The sequence below is a fragment of the Dermacentor albipictus genome, chromosome 7, assembly GCF_038994185.2.
Source record: "Dermacentor albipictus isolate Rhodes 1998 colony chromosome 7, USDA_Dalb.pri_finalv2, whole genome shotgun sequence".
NCBI classification, from domain to species: Eukaryota; Metazoa; Arthropoda; class Arachnida; order Ixodida; family Ixodidae; genus Dermacentor; species Dermacentor albipictus.
The window spans coordinates 32,550,591-32,567,314 of record NC_091827.1 but is presented as its reverse complement, the minus strand read 5'-3'; the positions used below and the strand labels follow the sequence as shown (position 1 = coordinate 32,567,314).

At 48.1% G+C, this 16,724-nt stretch overlaps 1 protein-coding gene across 1 annotated transcript in view; it reads left to right on the top strand.

The window, feature by feature from the left end:
- Positions 1-15,925, top strand: part of LOC139047810 (ninein homolog) — a 386,852-nt gene extending 370,927 nt beyond the window's left edge. Inside the window, exons 10-15 of the mRNA XM_070521944.1 lie at positions 5,297-5,709; positions 6,750-7,049; positions 7,843-8,117; positions 10,132-10,313; positions 12,203-12,351; positions 15,646-15,925. Coding sequence (XP_070378045.1) covers positions 5,297-5,709; positions 6,750-7,049; positions 7,843-8,117; positions 10,132-10,313; positions 12,203-12,351; positions 15,646-15,885 — 1,559 coding nt within the window. The 3' untranslated portion in view covers positions 15,886-15,925. The remainder of the gene's footprint in view (positions 1-5,296; positions 5,710-6,749; positions 7,050-7,842; positions 8,118-10,131; positions 10,314-12,202; positions 12,352-15,645) is intronic.
- Positions 15,926-16,724: the final 799 nt, after the last annotated feature.

Sequence of the window (16,724 nt, the reverse complement as noted above, 5' to 3'; positions counted from 1 at the left end):
CGTCGCTGCATATTCACCCTCGAAACGTCATACAACGCGTGTAAAATTTCGGTAAACGTGTGGTTCGGTAAACGTGTGGCTTACGTGTGGTTCCCAGCTTATTTTTACCGAAATTTTACACGTCTTGTATGGCGTTTAGCTGGTGTATATAGAGCGACAAGAAAGGGAAATAAATCTGTTGTTTAAAGTTAGGGATGCATGTGTCAGATGTGCCTTTCTGTTGTCCTTGTTCAGCTTGCGCTACAACGAAATAAGGCGCTAGGGGCAACGGTGGTTGGGCCACCCCCGCGAGCTTTCTACACGCGCAAGCTCTGGTTAGCGGCAAATATAATGCCGTGGTATCTTTTGGGTGTCGCTAGGTTACAATGTTAGATTTCGAAGGAGTGAAAGAAAATCCCTTACTCAATTTTCCGAACTTCCCGATTTAACGAAATGTTTGGAGCGTGGTAACATGACTTCGTTAAATCGAGTTTCAACCGTATAACTGAAGTACTTTCGCTTTATCAAGGGAAGAAACTGGCTGATGGGACACATTGGGCTGACACCTACGCATTAATATGTTGTCGCCCTGCGTTCAGGCCATACTTCAGTCGTATTCGGTAACGAAGCGCTAATTTTGTGTTACTTTTAAGAGGTACTGTACTGTACACAGTGCGTTAGTGTGAAAGGGAACATTTGTTCTATAGCCCGCCCCTCTCCCTGCAATATTGCAACTTCCTTCAGCGCAGGAACGGAAACAAAAGGTAGGAACAAAACGTTAAAGGCGGTGTTCCCTTTCACATTGTCGTATCATGTACTTCGTAATGCCAATCCCTCCTTCTTTCCGTATCACTGCTTCCTTTTTCTTTTCCTTCTTCATTTCTGCTGCTCTTTCTAATCGTCAAATGTGAGACTTTCTTGCAATGTCTCAGATGCATTGAGAGGTGACTGACGTACTTGTTTGCATTGTTGCTTTAACACTTTCCTTTGGCAAAGCTTGCCGAGTGCAAAACGGCGATGTGGCATGGCTTGTTCCTGTGAAACGTGGTGATGGCTTAATGACTTCTCCTCTCTTCTAACGCAACTTCTTTGCAGGTTTGTGGCACGAACTCACGCTCGCTCACTCGTCTCATAGTAAGTCGTTTAACTTAAACGCAGTGCTAGTTTAAGTGTTTAGTTTTTTTAGTATTAGTTTAAAGCTCGTAATGCACGGCACGTCGCTTATTCGCTGCGTTCCCATCTATGTGTGGCTGGCTGTAAAGCGTTATTGATTTGAACACATTTTTTTATTTATTTGTCGCTGTCCAGCGGGCGCAGATTTTCTCGTTGCTGCTTACGGATTTCCTTACGGATAACGAAAACGTCATTTTGATGCAATTATGGATTTTAAAAAGGCGAAATGAATCCTTATGCCGCAAGATGTGTGGCATCGGGATTACCAAATCACCTAGTTCGCGGTGTTTAATTTTCTGGCACAAATTATTATTATTAATATTATTATTATTATGGTAACGTGCTCTCTCTTTGAAACGCGAACCTGGTGGAGAATGGGTAGCAGTGTGACGTGGGAAAATGCAGGGATGCTAGAAAGATCAGAAGCCTCCCTCATAAAAATTTTAGCGTTCTACGTAAATTGGATAGGCGTTTGTTTTTTTAGAAATCTGCAAACGTTCCTTTAACCATTTTATCGACCTACCGAAGACCGCCGCCTGTAAATAATGGATAAACCGTATGAATTAACGTGTAAGCATTCTTTTGTAAAGTCTATGTGCAGGACTTTGTGGTTACTCTCGCTGACTCTTAGGGAGAGCATCTCCATATTTAACTAAGACAGTACATATCTGCAGTTCAGTTGTAAGATAGCTTGATGATAAATAAATCTAGAGTCCTTCATGCCAAATTAAGTTGTAGCGCGCAAGTACTGGTGGAATATCATCCTCTAGATGGAAGGGCCCTTGCAATTTTACATTGGGAACCAGAGTCTGTATGTATGTACACCACGTGCTTTCACCTACAACCGCTTCTGGTTACTACAAGATAGTTATTATTATTTGCTAATGAAATTTAAGAGCAGTAGGGATCAGTAAAATTTTTATGCTCAGTATAACACAGCAATACAATATACCATCCTCCTGGTTTGAAAGTGCACTTGGTCGCACCAGTAGCACACACGTGACCTACTGATGACGTCATCGCCGATTGCTCAAACGAAGACGAAGTGCTAGCTGCACGTTAAGGGGCTCGTCCATTGCGCGCGGTCCCGTCTTGAGAGCAACGCCTGCAATTTTCAGTTTCACATTAGTCGATCGCCAATCAATTGTTCGCACGCGCTAGTTGCAAGAAATAACTACGCCGCCATTAGCTCGCCAGCTAGGCTTACAGTCGTAAAATACGTTCCCGGAATTAGTTACCAAAATTTTACTGAATGACTGATTGGTTTGAAACTTGGCACGTCGTAGTGGCAGGACTGTAGTCCGGCAGCACGCGTAATACGGAGGTTGTGGGTTCGGCTCCCACCGGCAAAAAGCTACCTTTTCGTCCACTTTCATTTATCTTTTCTTCATAATTTCCTACATTTCATATTAAAGTACAGCTAATTTCCCCGATGATTTCCGTGGTTTCGTTGTCTATTATTGGCTTTATGTGGTCACGGTTAACAAAATCGATCCCCTCGGTTCTCCTTCTTCTCTCGTATATATATATATATATATATATATATATATATATATATATATATATATATATATATATATATATATATATATATGTATATATATATATAGATCTGGGTGTGTGTGTGTGTGTGTGTGTGTGTGTGTGTGTGTGTGTGTGTGTGTGTGTGTGTGTGTGTGTGCTTCTGTGTGCATTCTGAACGTGCCAGACCAAATGTCTAGTTGTAGGTGGGCGTTCCACGTTGCGGGCACTTAGCGACTGTCGCTGCTGTGACGACTCTTGCTTTTCTATCCCATTCTTCGGCAACACTTGTCCTTCAATTATTTCGGGACGTAAAATGGTGACTTGGTTGTAGGATGTATAATGTAACAACAACAAAAAATACGCCAGCCTTCTTCTCGGCTTCCTCTGGCATGATCGTCTAAGCACCTGCAACAGTGGACGTGACCTCCAACATCGCAGCGCACGTGACATCCAATGTTGCAGTTCACGTGACCTCCAATATTGCAGTGCACGTGACCTCCAACATCGCAGTGCACGTGACCTCCAACATCGCAGTGCACGTGACCTCCAATATTGCAGTGCATGGGTTGAGCGTGCTACCTGGCACGCGGGACAACGCCGGCCACGCGAACACCCTTCCAGCATCCGTATAATTGTTATCGCAACAGCAACAAAAAAGGTCTTATCAATAATCTGGATCATGATGATTCAAGTGCCGTGCCCCACTGGGATGCTTACACCCTATAGTGCTTATTGAGTACGCTACACTTCGCCAACTTCGTGCAGTGTAAGTTAACGAAGGTTAAATACAGGGGCCTCGTGTCCAGCCAATAGGTAACGACATCCGGGCTGCGTGTTACACAGAATAGAGTAGGAGGAGGAGGAGAGCTGGCCCCATTGTGCGCCGCGCTAATCCTTCCGTGAAGCTTCGGTGAATCCTTCTGCTTGAAAAGGCGTGCATTCTGCTCGTTTTTCTGGCTCAACTATGCAGGGCCAGGGCTTGTCGTGCTCGCTAGGCGTTTAATTAACAAGAGGCTCTAAAGAGAAAAAAAAGAACAGCTGAAGCTGGATTGGTAAGTCACCCTTCGATAGATACAAAAATATAGAAAAAAAGGCCACTATTGCCGTGAAAGGAGACTCGGCAGGCCAGAAAAGACGCAGCAAATAAAGAGTAGTGGCGACGCCGCGGTGAAGTTCGCGCACCAACTCGACATGACGTCATCGGTTTTGACATTGTTTGGTCGAGCCAGAGAGAGTCAACTTGGAAATTTTCGAAGATCTTTGAGGTGCCCAACACGGCCCTATTGCCGAAGAACGCATTGAAATCCGTGACGTCACGCGAGGTACCGGTGCTTAGGTTACGGCGCGAAACATCTAAAAAAATGAAACTTTGATTCTGAATGTTCTGTTCTCTTAATCGTCCTCTTACCACGAAATTAACGAAAATATTCTTTTGAAGGAATGCTTTACCATTTCGAATTAATTTTCCGTTTCTCTTTAGTGTCCCTTTAAGCATGCGATGGATGACGGAGAGCGCCTATCGTAATAGCGAGACCTCTACTAAGGGATGATCGCCTGCTGCAGAGCATCGTATGGCGGGAGGAGTTTGGACAGTGTTCGCGCCGCGTACTTCAGGGGGCGCTGTCGGCGCATGAAGTGCAGGGAAGAGCTTTTGTAGAAGCTTTTCGTCTCCCCTTGGGTTCGTGCTTCACCTCAGTGAGCCCGCGTAGCGCAGTGCAACGAAAACTGTGTGACCCTGGCGACGAGAACCGTCCGCATAGGCAGAAGGGTTTGTCGATACCGCTACGCTGACTCATTTGTGATAATTAAAACAGTGTCGAGGTCGGAAGGATTAGCGAAAGACAGTGGGTGAGTCGTTCTCATGTTTCGCGTTCCCGAGCATCCGACGGGAGTCCGTGTCGTAACGCCAGCCGTGGAAAGCTAGGCACTCTCTCGGGATTGCAAGATATTAGATTATGTGTTTGAGATTTTGAAGTTCTTCGGTAATACGGTTGCATGACTCAAAGCTGAGGCAATGACCCGTCCCAGGGAAAGGTCTTAGCCCCCTCTGGTGCACTTGGGAGGTAAGCTAACGACGACGGTAATGGACACGTTGAGAAACCGTAGCTTTCACTGAACAGCATGGCCCGACTTGGTGAGACGGCGTTTCATTCGGATCGATCGTGAGGTGTTCGTGAGTACGAGGCGTTCACAAGAAGGCAGACGATAGAGACGGACAAATCGGGAAATAAGTTTATCACTGAGAACCTCATGGTGATACGTCAGTATATGCAGTTGGGACCTTTGAACTCGTGACTTATTCCAGAGATCCATGGGTTTAAAGCTAATGATCATTTACTATTTGTTATACCATCTACAAATGCAACTAGAACGCATAATTGGAGCGTTACGCACATGTATAGGGTAACAAGTAAATTTGCACTGCGAAGAATAGCTCAGGCAGGGCAAGGTTGATGGCATAAGGAACGTCGGTTTGAAAAGACGGGGAATGCATGTGATAGCGCTGTTACAGTATTCAAATCCAACGGATAAACAGTTTCTTAATTCCTTGCGTCTTAGAGTTGGGGAAGAAGTAAGTGTCGAGAACGACGAAATCACGCGAGACGACGACGGGGCGCAGGCATCCTGCCCTGCGTGGCCGACGCGTACCAGCTGACCCTGGACGCCGACGAGCTGGGCGAGGCGCAGCGGGAGCCGCTGGAGCGGCTGCGGGCCCGCTTCGAGCAGGCGCTGCGCGACATCGAGGAGCGCTGGCGGCAGCGGGTCGCCGATCTCGAGGCCCAGCTGTGCGGCCAGCCGGAGGTGGACAAGGACTCGATCGACTGCGCCCAGTCCACCATCGCCAAGCTGCAGGACGAACTGAGCATGCGCAGCGTGCTCGCCGAGCGGCTGCGCGCCGACGTCACGGCGCTGCAGAACCAGCTCGCCCAGCAGAGGGAGCAGCTGTCCGCGGAGCTGTCCGCCCGGGAGCACGAGGTGGCGCAGCTGGGCGAGCTGAAGAGGGCCTCCGAGACTACCGCGCAGGCGCTGCAGGCGAGTATGAGGCGCTTCGTACGCGGCTACGCGTCCTCTCGATGTGCCGAAAAGTAAGCATATAAACGAGGGAGAAAGTGAAGGGGGGGGGGGGGCGTTGTAACGACAAATGAGGGCAGCAGGCCTACCCAGGATCGTGAACGCTCTGACTAATTAATTCAAGTGTGACACGAATGTGGAGAGTAGCGAGCGTATTGCAAGGTACGAGTAGAGCCGAGCCCGCGAGTATCGAGAAACGATTGCGAGTGTTTAACTCGAAGAGGTGTGTGAGTCGGTTGTTCCCATTTAGCCTTATGTGCACCTCATAAGAGGTCAGTGGGCACTGGTCGGCCATTCGTAAAGATAATTTGGCCACTCAGATATGGGAGTGGGCAGTGTGAGAAGGCACGGTTGTTGAGTGGGTTCTGGGAGTTTGTGAGTGGACCTACCCCGAAATTGGGCACGAGCTACGAGTTCCCATTCTAAAAAAAAAAGTAAGGAAGAAAGAAACGGTGAGTCGGCTGTTCCCAACAGTGCGTGTGAGCGCTCGGAAGACCGAGCATAGATTGGGCAGATCCAGAAAACTTGTCTCCGGACATTGATGTGTATTGTTAAGTGGCAGGGAACTGAAGTGTGAAAGGGGAATCAAAGCTGTGACATTCGGAGTTGTAAGAAGACACTGCTGTGGCATGAATTGGAGACCGGAGATTCGCGAGCGCACTTTCTTCGGTGTTGCGCATCCCTCGCTCTCACTGTTACGAAAATACGGCGAAACTACGACTTTTATTTCCCTGTGACCTGCCAATGAGACAATGTTACGGATGATAACGTGATACCTGGCATAAACGCCGCGAAAGCTTTCTGACCTGTCCTAGAACGGCTATCCTTGCGAACGATAGCCCTGTCTATTTCTTCGGGCGTACTACGGTCTTTAGCCAGCTTCACTCGCCCGCGACGCCTAGCACTTCCAGCTAGTCCCCGTACCAAAACAATGTCCTGCGCATTTTTTCTCTCATTTTTGCGACGTGACCATCGTTGAAGCTGATGTTTTCGCTCCGCAGGCCAAGCTGGAGGAAGCTCAAAAGAAAGCTGCGGACGAGTCGAGCAGCAAGCGGGAAGCTTGGAACGCGGAGCGGGAAGCGCTGCTCGCGAGCATCGAGGTGAAGGCGAAGCAGCTGAACGAACTGAAACGCTCTCTGGCGGAAGCGACCGCTTCGAGCGGGACCGTGGGTCGGCTGCAGGGCGACGCCGAGGCTTCCTCGGCGGCTGGCGTCGAGGGCGGGACGCCGAGCATGCAGGCCATGTACGAGTCCAAGCTGGCCGAGGTGCGGTGCCAGGTCGAGCAGGACCTCGTAAGAAAGGTGAGGGGCCGCCCTTCTCTCTACTCCTTCTGAAGATCTGGCACGCCCCCTTTTAGGAGTCGCACGATCGTCACGCAGCAGTCTGTGGGCTTGTTTGTTTCTTCGTTTACTTGTTATATGTCGGCAGACTACAGTAATCCGTGGCCACGTCATAACCTAGGCCTGTGGCGATCCCAGCTCCACGTTTTTTTTTTCTATCACCCCTCGATTGTAGAAGACTGCGCTTCTTCAGAAAATTCCCTTGATGCTCCCTGTGATGAGGAGTTGGTCAGCAGGGATACGCCGTTCCAGTCTACTGTTTTCCGTTTCTTCGTTTTATTTTCTTCTACATCAGCAGACCCCATGATCAGAGAAGACGCTGCGCTTAAATAACGCTACTTTGCAGTCCTCACAATGAACAATTTGCTTGCCGACCACACCTTCACTCGTGTCCATTCGATTGGCGGCCGAAAAGATCAGGTTACAAAATTTTCTTTCGGGAATGTATTAAAGTAGTATAACTTAGTTTAGGGTAGGTTATGCACAGGGCCACTTCAGTTAGGTGCATTGGAATGCAGAGGCTACTTCGATATGGTGTGTGGCACTTCTGTCTGCTTTCTTAGGTCGAAGTGAAGTGTTGAGTGAAGAAGCATTCTAGAGGGCGGGGTCGGCACCTGCGAGAGTCCCTCGATCCACGCCTCAGGGTAGCAAACAATACGTGCATCTGTTTGCACCATCTCTGGTTTCGTCTCTTTGTCCTCTCTATCTCTCTCTCTCCCCCTTCTTCACGTTGTTCCACATTTCCCTCTCCAAGGTTCGCACCGACGTGGAGCGCGAGCTGCGCACCAGCCTGGAGCAGAACCTGAGGCTACAGCCCAGCCGGCGAGACAGCGACCCGCAGTCCCAGCTCAGGAGGCCGCAGGACCTGACCGCCCAGCTCACCGAGGACATCTGCCAGCTGCTCAGGCAGTGCCTGCGATGCGGTGCGTGGAGCACCACCACCGCCGCCGCTGGCACCGACGGTGACGCCGAGACGCTAGGGGGCGCTCGCAACCAGGCTGGCACAGGGGGTGCTAGCAGCACGCCAAGGTAGGCATTGCAAAAGAAACTACGAAAGTGAAAGCAGATCACAGTACAATAACATAGTTTAGCACTTATCAACGTTGATGAACACATACATGTTAACTTCACCCTAAAGCTGGTCTCGAAAGGCCGAACCTGATGTCATCGATATTATCTGGACGTCATGATGCAATTGAAGATCATGATGAAGTTTGCTTGTTTGCTGACACCGCGTAGAAATAAGGCTATATATGACCATGCTGTTCGTAAAATCAAAATTACTGCGAGCGGTTCACCTGGCTGCGCTGGCGTGTAGCAGTAATAGCGATTACAGAAACGGAGCGAGCCTGTGTATCATGACGTCATTATACGTGACGTATGACGCTCGTACCGAAACTGGTTCATGAGAACAAGTATTTCAATAAATTATTGAGCGTGCTCTGACGCTTGGTAGTATTATTTTCATACGGCTTATAGGTTTGCACTAGTTTGTTAACATAATTAAACTAACGCTGCGGAAATAAACCTTCGACAGCGTACCTTCCATTCCTGTGCCTGAGAAAGAAGTTCTTGAATTTGAAACGTTCAAGCTCTAATGTAGCATGTGTATTATGTTCGCTTTGCTATTTTCTAGTGCCTTTCGTGTGTATTGTAGTAATATCGCTTTCAGGTTTTGCATTTGCTATTTAGTTTCTTATTTGTTACTATTTTGCTGTGTTGTAGTTGTCTGTAAACAATATAAAAAAAACCATTCCTGAAGCAATTAATATCTAGTGAAGAGCAGTGGGAGGTGGCATTGCGCAGCTCCAGGCCCGCTCTTCAGGACGCCATCCTGGAGTGGGCTGAGAGGATAAAGGAGGCCTACTTCAAGTAGTTCCTCCCCCCCCCCACCCTCTATTCCATTGCCCCCTTCCCTTTAAAGAGGGATAAATAAAGCTTTTTGTCATCATCTGTTTAAGAAACTGCGCAGCTTCAGCTTAAAGGCGAAGCATTGATAGCGATAGCAAAACATTAGGCAACTACGCGAAGTTAGACTTGTAGTTTTATCGACTGCATAAATTTATGAATTGCAGTATACATTTACTTACTAGTTAATCCGACAAGCATGGTGCCACATGAATCGGCAAACAGGAACAGGTGTCACTCAATGACCGCGTACACTCGCTGTCGCAACGCTGACGTCACGAAGAGCGCAGGAAGAAGGGAGCGAACGCTTCTTGCTACCTCTCGCCTCACAACGCGTCCCGTAAACTTGTGACGACCTTCAGTGTTAGGCTCGCAGAAAGACGGCGCGCACGAAACCATCAGCCATCTCGGCTCGCTCAGGTCTTGCACCCTTCGCAGATTACCTCCTAGATAAGAGTGTGCGCATGCGCTCAGCCGCGCCGACAGCCAGCGCCGCCGCGGCCGGGCTAAAGGAGGGGACGCGCGCTCACCCGGGCCCCCTCCTAGCGCGCGCTCGATCCCGTCACCTCCAACACTGGGCGCGCTGAAAGGTGGCGCTCGTCACGCCGTCGTCCTTGTCAGTTCACCTTCGCACTCTTCTGGTACCCACAGCATGCGGCGCGCGGGGCGCCATAGGACGTTAGCGCATTTGAACTTTACACGGAGACAGGCGGTGTTGTAAATTTTTGCCTGCAGCGTCCCTATAATTAGTATCGCATTGAAATACCAGACCGGTTGGAAGTCATCGCCGCACTTGGTACCTTCTGATTTTTCTTGCGTCCGAGTTATACTTTCGACTTGTTCATCACCATCATCAGCTTATTTTACGTCCACTGCAAGGACGAAGGCTTCTCCCTGCAATCTCCGATTACCCCTGTCCTGTGTCAATCGATTCCAGCTAGCGCCCGCGAATTTCCTAATTTCATCGCCCCACCTAGTCTTCCGCCGTTAGCTTAACTATTTCGGAGCTTTGTAAGGTTTGTACCTTCATTTAACGAGAAGCAAAAGAAAAGAGACAAGTAGAAGCATTTCGCGTCGTAGTACTTCCTTTGCGCTGAGCATCTCTCCTCTTGTTCTAATTCTCCGCAACGCGCAGTGACGGCGGCGACCCGGGCTGCGCGAGCCCCCACAGCGTGACGTCGGGCGCCTCGCTCCAGGAGCAGCTGGCGAGCCTCATCGGCAAGGCCATCGGCGCCATCGAGGCTCACCTGGAGACGCTGCACCTGCAGGAGCACGACCGGCTGCGGAAGAACTGCGAGGAGCAGCTGCAGCGCCTCAGTGAGTGGCCAGGCTTTCACTCCAGTGTGTGTGTGTGTGTGTGTGTGTGTGTGTGTGTGTGTGTGTGTGTGTGTGTGTGTGTGTGTGTGTGTGTGTGTGTGTGTGTGTGTGTGTGTGTGTGTGTGTGTGTGTGTGCGCGTGTATGTTTAATGAGACAAAAATAGGTCAACCTGTCTGCAGAATATCCGCGTCGTCATCGCGATGGAAGCTGGCGTAAATTGGTTTGTCATTAGATACGGTATAAGGCAGCGCACTTGATAGTGTTTTTGGGTTTATTTATTTATTTATTATTATTATTAATATTATTATTATTGGTGTTGTTGTTGTTGAGTTAGAACATGTACAAGTGACTAAGGGGAAAGGAAGGTGGAAATCACGCTGGCAACTACCACCGGAAGGAGCGCGATGCTTGACTACTCTTCAAGAACGAGTAAATAGAAACATAGAAATTGAAGGTAGTAAGTTGTGATGTAAAAGGGAAAGAAGAACAAGATGACAAATTGCAAACTTTAGCAGTCTGCAGCGAGACTGACTGGACAGCCCGGCTCAGTTCCGGGGACGTCGACCGACAGCTTGAACTGGGGGACTGGGCGGAGAAGGCCAAGCAGGCCCAGGGCCTTACTTGAGCCCAATCCCTCAGCCACGTCCCCCTCTACCCTTCCGTCTTTCAAGGAAGTTTATCACCACCACCACGACAAAGAATAGGGCACGGCAATTGTCACCTGAAAAAATCACACCGCAATTCGCACCAACTACAGAATTATTCTAGAAAGAAAACATGAAAGCCCGAGGTCTCGTCACTTGGCACACAATAACGAAATACGCTGCAATGCAAAAGCTAAGTCTGAGAACCGTAAAATTTATGTAAAGTCTCTGTATATCGGCAGTGGTAATGAGCGAAGTGATTGAGATGTCTGTTTAACAACGTAGAATTTCCTAAATTATAGTATGGGACTTCTTCACAATGCTGTAATATTGTTAACGTTGTAATGACGTTCTGGTATCGCTGTGACGATCAGCTTTTAATAGGCTGCCGTCGCATTGTGTAACTCGTAGCGTGGGACTTGAGAGAGCGTCGAGCTCGTTCTCGCGTCACTGCAGGTGCATCATGCCTTAGCACTCTACGTTGCCTGGAACAGGCCGCGGTTTACGTTGCTCTCGCTCGCCGGCAATGTTCCCAGCAAGGTGTGCCTTTGTTCCTGTTCTAGCTGTGTTCACATTATGTGCGGAAGAGCTGCTCATCGCGGAATCATTAAATTCAGCTGTGTAGGGCCTCAACACCGCTGCACAGAACAACCGATCCAGTGTGCACATTTGACACACCAGTCGTTATTATCAGGTTCTAGTCGCTTTACGTGTTTGTAACATGTGTGACTGACTTCGAATAAGAGGAGTTGGAAGATCGCGAGTCCGTCATATTTTCTTCGAAGCTGTTTTACGAATGTTCATGCACGATGGCATTGAACTTTGCTATGCGCGTTTGATTTGACGCTTCAGCGACAGTGCCTGTCGTGCAGTTAGATTCGCAGAAGCGCAGCATGTATGGAAATCCCTTTTTAAGAAAGTGGTGTGTTGCGGCAGATTGAGCTCACTGCACACTAAAGTACTGCAGTGTACGAAACCCTGCTCGGCCCAGACCTTCTCTTTCCTTGCTGTAAGCGCAGCCTTTAACACCAGCTCTTTTGCAACTCCCCTGTGCCTGCATACTGAACAACGCGTGACAGCATCATAGTTGCAGTGCAATCTTGTTACTAATATGTTAGTTGCTAACGCATGCCTTTCTTTTTTTGCATCCGTCCCCTCTTCCTCTACCATTTCTCCCACTCCTTGCATTTTTTTTCGCAACTCCCTCGCCCTTCGTCAAAACGGCCGTGGTCTTCGCGACACAGAGCAAAAACACATGATGGAGCGCTTGGAGTGCGAGCTTCAGCACAACGAGGAGCTGGAGCGGCTACGGAAGCAGCAGCAGCAACATCATCATCATCAACAGCAGCAGCAGCAGCAGTCCGGGCCAGCTAGCCAACAGCAGCCATGCGAGGTTCGTAGCCGAGACGCCTTCGCCTGCCGCTTGGTCGCTTTCTTGTGGCGATGGTGGCTTCGGCCGCTGCTCTTCGTCTTCTGGATCGCGCTTGGCTTGGCTTTGCACGCCGCTTCCAGCACTCGCGGATTCTTCGGCGAACCGACCCGACCGCGTGGCGACTAGCGCCGGCAGACAGACGTGTGCGAGAGCAAAAGCTCTTGCGAGGGGAGTAACACAGCTCAGAAAGCTCCCCCAAAGGAATGCTGTTTTGCAGACACTGCTTTTAATTCCGCCATGTTGCCAAGTTCGCCATCGTGTGCGCGTCAATTTTTATTGGCTAGTATGACAGCCGAGCTTTCTCTTGACTGGATCAAACTGCAAAAAATGGCAGATTTTGACAGCACAGTAGGATGCCACAGTGTATAATTCCTTGTGTGAATTCATTCACCAGTTAAGTCCTCCTCGATAACTTTGCGCTTCCTCAAGAACATCGGCTTTCTTTTTTTTTGTTTTTTACCCTACTACCCGGCATGCCTTTTTGGTAGTTCTAAACGCAGCGATCGACCAGTCTTCGGACGCGAATGTGCTCTGTACTGTTTTCAATGTGTCGCATGTCATCTGTAAGCAATCTCACGAGTGTTCCTGAGGCGGCGAGCTCAACGTCGGGAGAACTCGCCGTGCCACCGTAGCAGGTGCATCAGACAATCGTCATCGGGAACGTTCTCGACTCTTCGACTCCCGTTCTCACTCATGCATCAATAGTAGAGCACTTTCATCATAGTCAGTCGGTCATAGCTTCAGAATTTTAACACCTCATGGACACAGTGTTCAATGCTACTCGAAGATGGACGCTTTTTCTCGGCGAGATTGATGGATGGATCATGCATGCACGATGTACTTGCCCATATAATTTTTAATACGGAACGTTTTACACTGTGTTCCTTCTTTCTCAGTTCTTTTTTGCTTGCAATCTGTTGTTATTGCCATTGTGCGTGCTGCGATGAAATACTTGTAGTCCTGGCTTTTTAAATCATTAGCAAGCATGTACTAGCAGGCCCAACACATTTTTCACGCTTAACTGAGTGTTTGAAACTAAATTTAGTTATGTGAAAGCATAGTGCGAAAGTTAAGTGCAGTCTCGCACTTGAGGAAAAGTTTGCGTTGTCCATTTTTATTTGAAACTGCACACTTTGAGACTGTTAAATCCCTATTAATTACTCTTATTCTTTTTAACTGTATTGACGATTGTGCTGCCATCATATTTGCTCCATTCATATTGTGTGTATATCATCTGCATTCGGAAATATTGACGTAACAGATGTGTTTTACCTTGTATCACTTGATTCTGTTTAATTTGGCATTGTCATTCAGAACTGCACATTTCTGGGTATAAAACAAAAAACAAAATATAAATGTGAACCATATAAGCTGTATCCACTGGCTATTTCTAGTGATCGTCTTCAAAATTTCATTTGTAATCTATTCACGTTCGCACTTTTAAATTTGCACTTGTCCAATACCTAGGGACTGCCCCGAACAACTGAATGTTACATGCAGAATTTTACGATTTTATCACAAGCCACTCAAGGCAGCGCTGTGTTTGTTTTCACTGTCAGCGAGAATGTTATTGAGTTTGCTTAATGCGCCAGCTGCTGTTCTCTTGTTTTCTCAACTTTAAGAACGCGAAGAAGTTTCAAGCTTGCTTGGCATGTGCGGAAAGATGAGTGCGAGATGTTTAGTGCGTGTGGTGTTGTAAGTCTGCACACGAATGAACTTGTCTGATGCGTATGTAGTGCCATTACAAAAAGACGCTGTTGCAAGTCTTTATACCTGCAAGCTCGAAGTAGGAGAGTACAGGCTCGGTAACTGTTTCTTTTGCCAGTGTTTGGGGAAAATGTGCCGATGCGTAGAGTATGACAACATCATAACCGAGTAGGGTTCACTTCAACGTATCCATTTACACTGGCCAATACAAATGTATTCAAAGTACAATGTATGTATTCAAATACAAAAGTGATTCAAAGACTATTTAGTCTTTGAATCACTCATTTCACAAGATCTCTCATTTTGGTTGGCTGAAACGTACAAGTTCGTGAAACATTCTAAGGTGTTCTAAACCACTCGTGGTTTCATTATCACCCTGGGATATCACTGTGACTGTGTGCTTGCAAAGTCAGCAGTCTGTTTCAATGTGACGTCATCTACGGGAAATACAAAACGTATTGACATTAAGGAAAGAGAATACAAAAAACATGGCTAGTGTTACTTAGCTTCTTGTCACGGCTAATTACCTTTTATCACAGCTCTGTTCAAGCAGTGATGCAAATGTTCACACTATAAAGCTTGCCGCTATGAAGGAACCCATAAGTGTGTTTTGAGCGAGTTTCTACGTGTAAGCATGCCGGTGATCCACTTTAAACCCTGTGTGCAAGTAAACCTCGTGCTATTTTGTTGCTTTTTGTGTGTGTTTTGTGAAACTCGAATTCGTTCTAACCATGTCTTTCTTTGTTTTCTTTCTTTCCCTCCCTATTTTTCCTTCCTCGTCAATCGACAAAATCACTTCTGCCGACTCGACCGTGGATCATCGATCCTTCACTCATCGAACCCTTTGAACGCATCACGACGCTACCCTTTTTCTGACCTGCTGCATGACCCGCATTATACTCTACGCGGCCTTCGGTCGCGCTACTTTTGCAATCACGACTAAACAACTGCACGCTTAACTTGACATGCACGCACCAACAACCAAACGAATTTTCCTTCACATTTCTTCTGAACTGAATGTCCCTGCCGTCCGGGAACCCGTGTTCTCACGTTGTTTCTTTCACCATCTGTCTTTCGTGGCGCCATTTTCTATGAATGTTGCTTAACTTTCGTTCATTTTATATTGTATCCCAACCTCTCCTGTGCCGTTACCCCTTATGCGGGTATCTCTCCTGCCGTTATCTCTGATGTCGTTTTCTATGACGCTGTCAACTCCCTCTTTCACTTTCTATGAATTTTTTTTAAACTTTCGTTCATTTGATATTGTATCCCACCCTCTCCTGTGCCGTTATCCCTTATGCGGCTATCTCTTCTGCCGTTATCTCTGATGTCGTTATCTCTGATGCTGTCAACTTCCTCTTCATTTCTCACTAACGTTCCTGGGAATCTGCTGCGAAACACGGTTGGAACCACTCACCCGCTCTCTAATTTCTCCCCACTCGCCCAAACCCTCGCCCAACCGGCTTCGGAACACGCTTCGAACGTCTCCTTGCTTGCACTCTAACCTTCTTGGGACCCTCGTGGAAAAAAAAAACACGAAAATCCTCTCAGCAGCAGCAGCAGCAGCATCAGCCGAGTGCGGTCGGCCCGAGTAAGATCGACACCCTGCTCCGCGACCTGTACGTCGAGAACGCCCGACTGCTGCGCGCACTGCAGCGCGCCGAGGACGGCCGCCGGCGAGCCGAGCACAACAGCACCCGGCTGCAGTACAAGTGCCGCGTGCTCAGCAAGCTGCTCACTGACGTCACGAGGGCCGCTGTCGACGGCTCCAGGGTGGCTTGCGCCTGAGCCCCTCCTCCTCCCACCACCTCTTCGTTCCTTCGGAAGAAGAAAACACTCCCCAACTGCTGTGCTCGTTACAGTTCTCATTTCGGGTGAGAAAAAAGGAAGAAGAACGGTACAAACTGCTGTTTGATCTTTTTTTAGCTTACCCGCCCCGCCGCCAGGGGGGGCGGGCAGCGTTAGCGATGTCGACGTCGGTGCCGATAGGCGTCGTCCGTTGTGAGAAACACCACTGATTGTCTGCGAGAATCGGTTGTGGCCGGCAGCGTTGGTGGAGTCGACATTGTGTCATAAAGAAGTGTGCATGTGTTCGTGGTGCAGCGGACCTGAACAGTGAACTGTGCATTCATTTTTTTTTGGTTCTCGTTTCTGTCTCATTCTATCGCAGTAAAGAACTGTCGTGCCGAGAGGACTGATGGTCGCAAACCTTCTTTCGGGAGTCTGTGAGCTACTGCTACATATAGTGTATTTGCCTTTTTGAAGAGCCTCGTGTGTTTTTTATTTTTCAATGGAATCGCGTATACCTAGGTATTAGCTGTACCTACGTTGGTGGCTTATCGGTAAACTGATATTTGTGCGTGACGTTCTGTTGCAGCTTGTGCAATCCGCTCAGCACTTTGCGGAGTGATCCCACTCCCAGAGTGAGACGAGGAAGCCTTGACCGTTCGTTCTTAGAACCGATCTCTAGAGTAGCTATTAGCCTTTGTTGTTAAGGTGTCTCACACAGGTGTCTCAAAGCACAGACACTGCTCGCTGCCTTCACACAAAAAAACAGAGGCAGAAGAAGAATTGTACCATTTTTTAAAACTTTTTTTGTTTTTTTTTACATTAAACCTAATTGCATC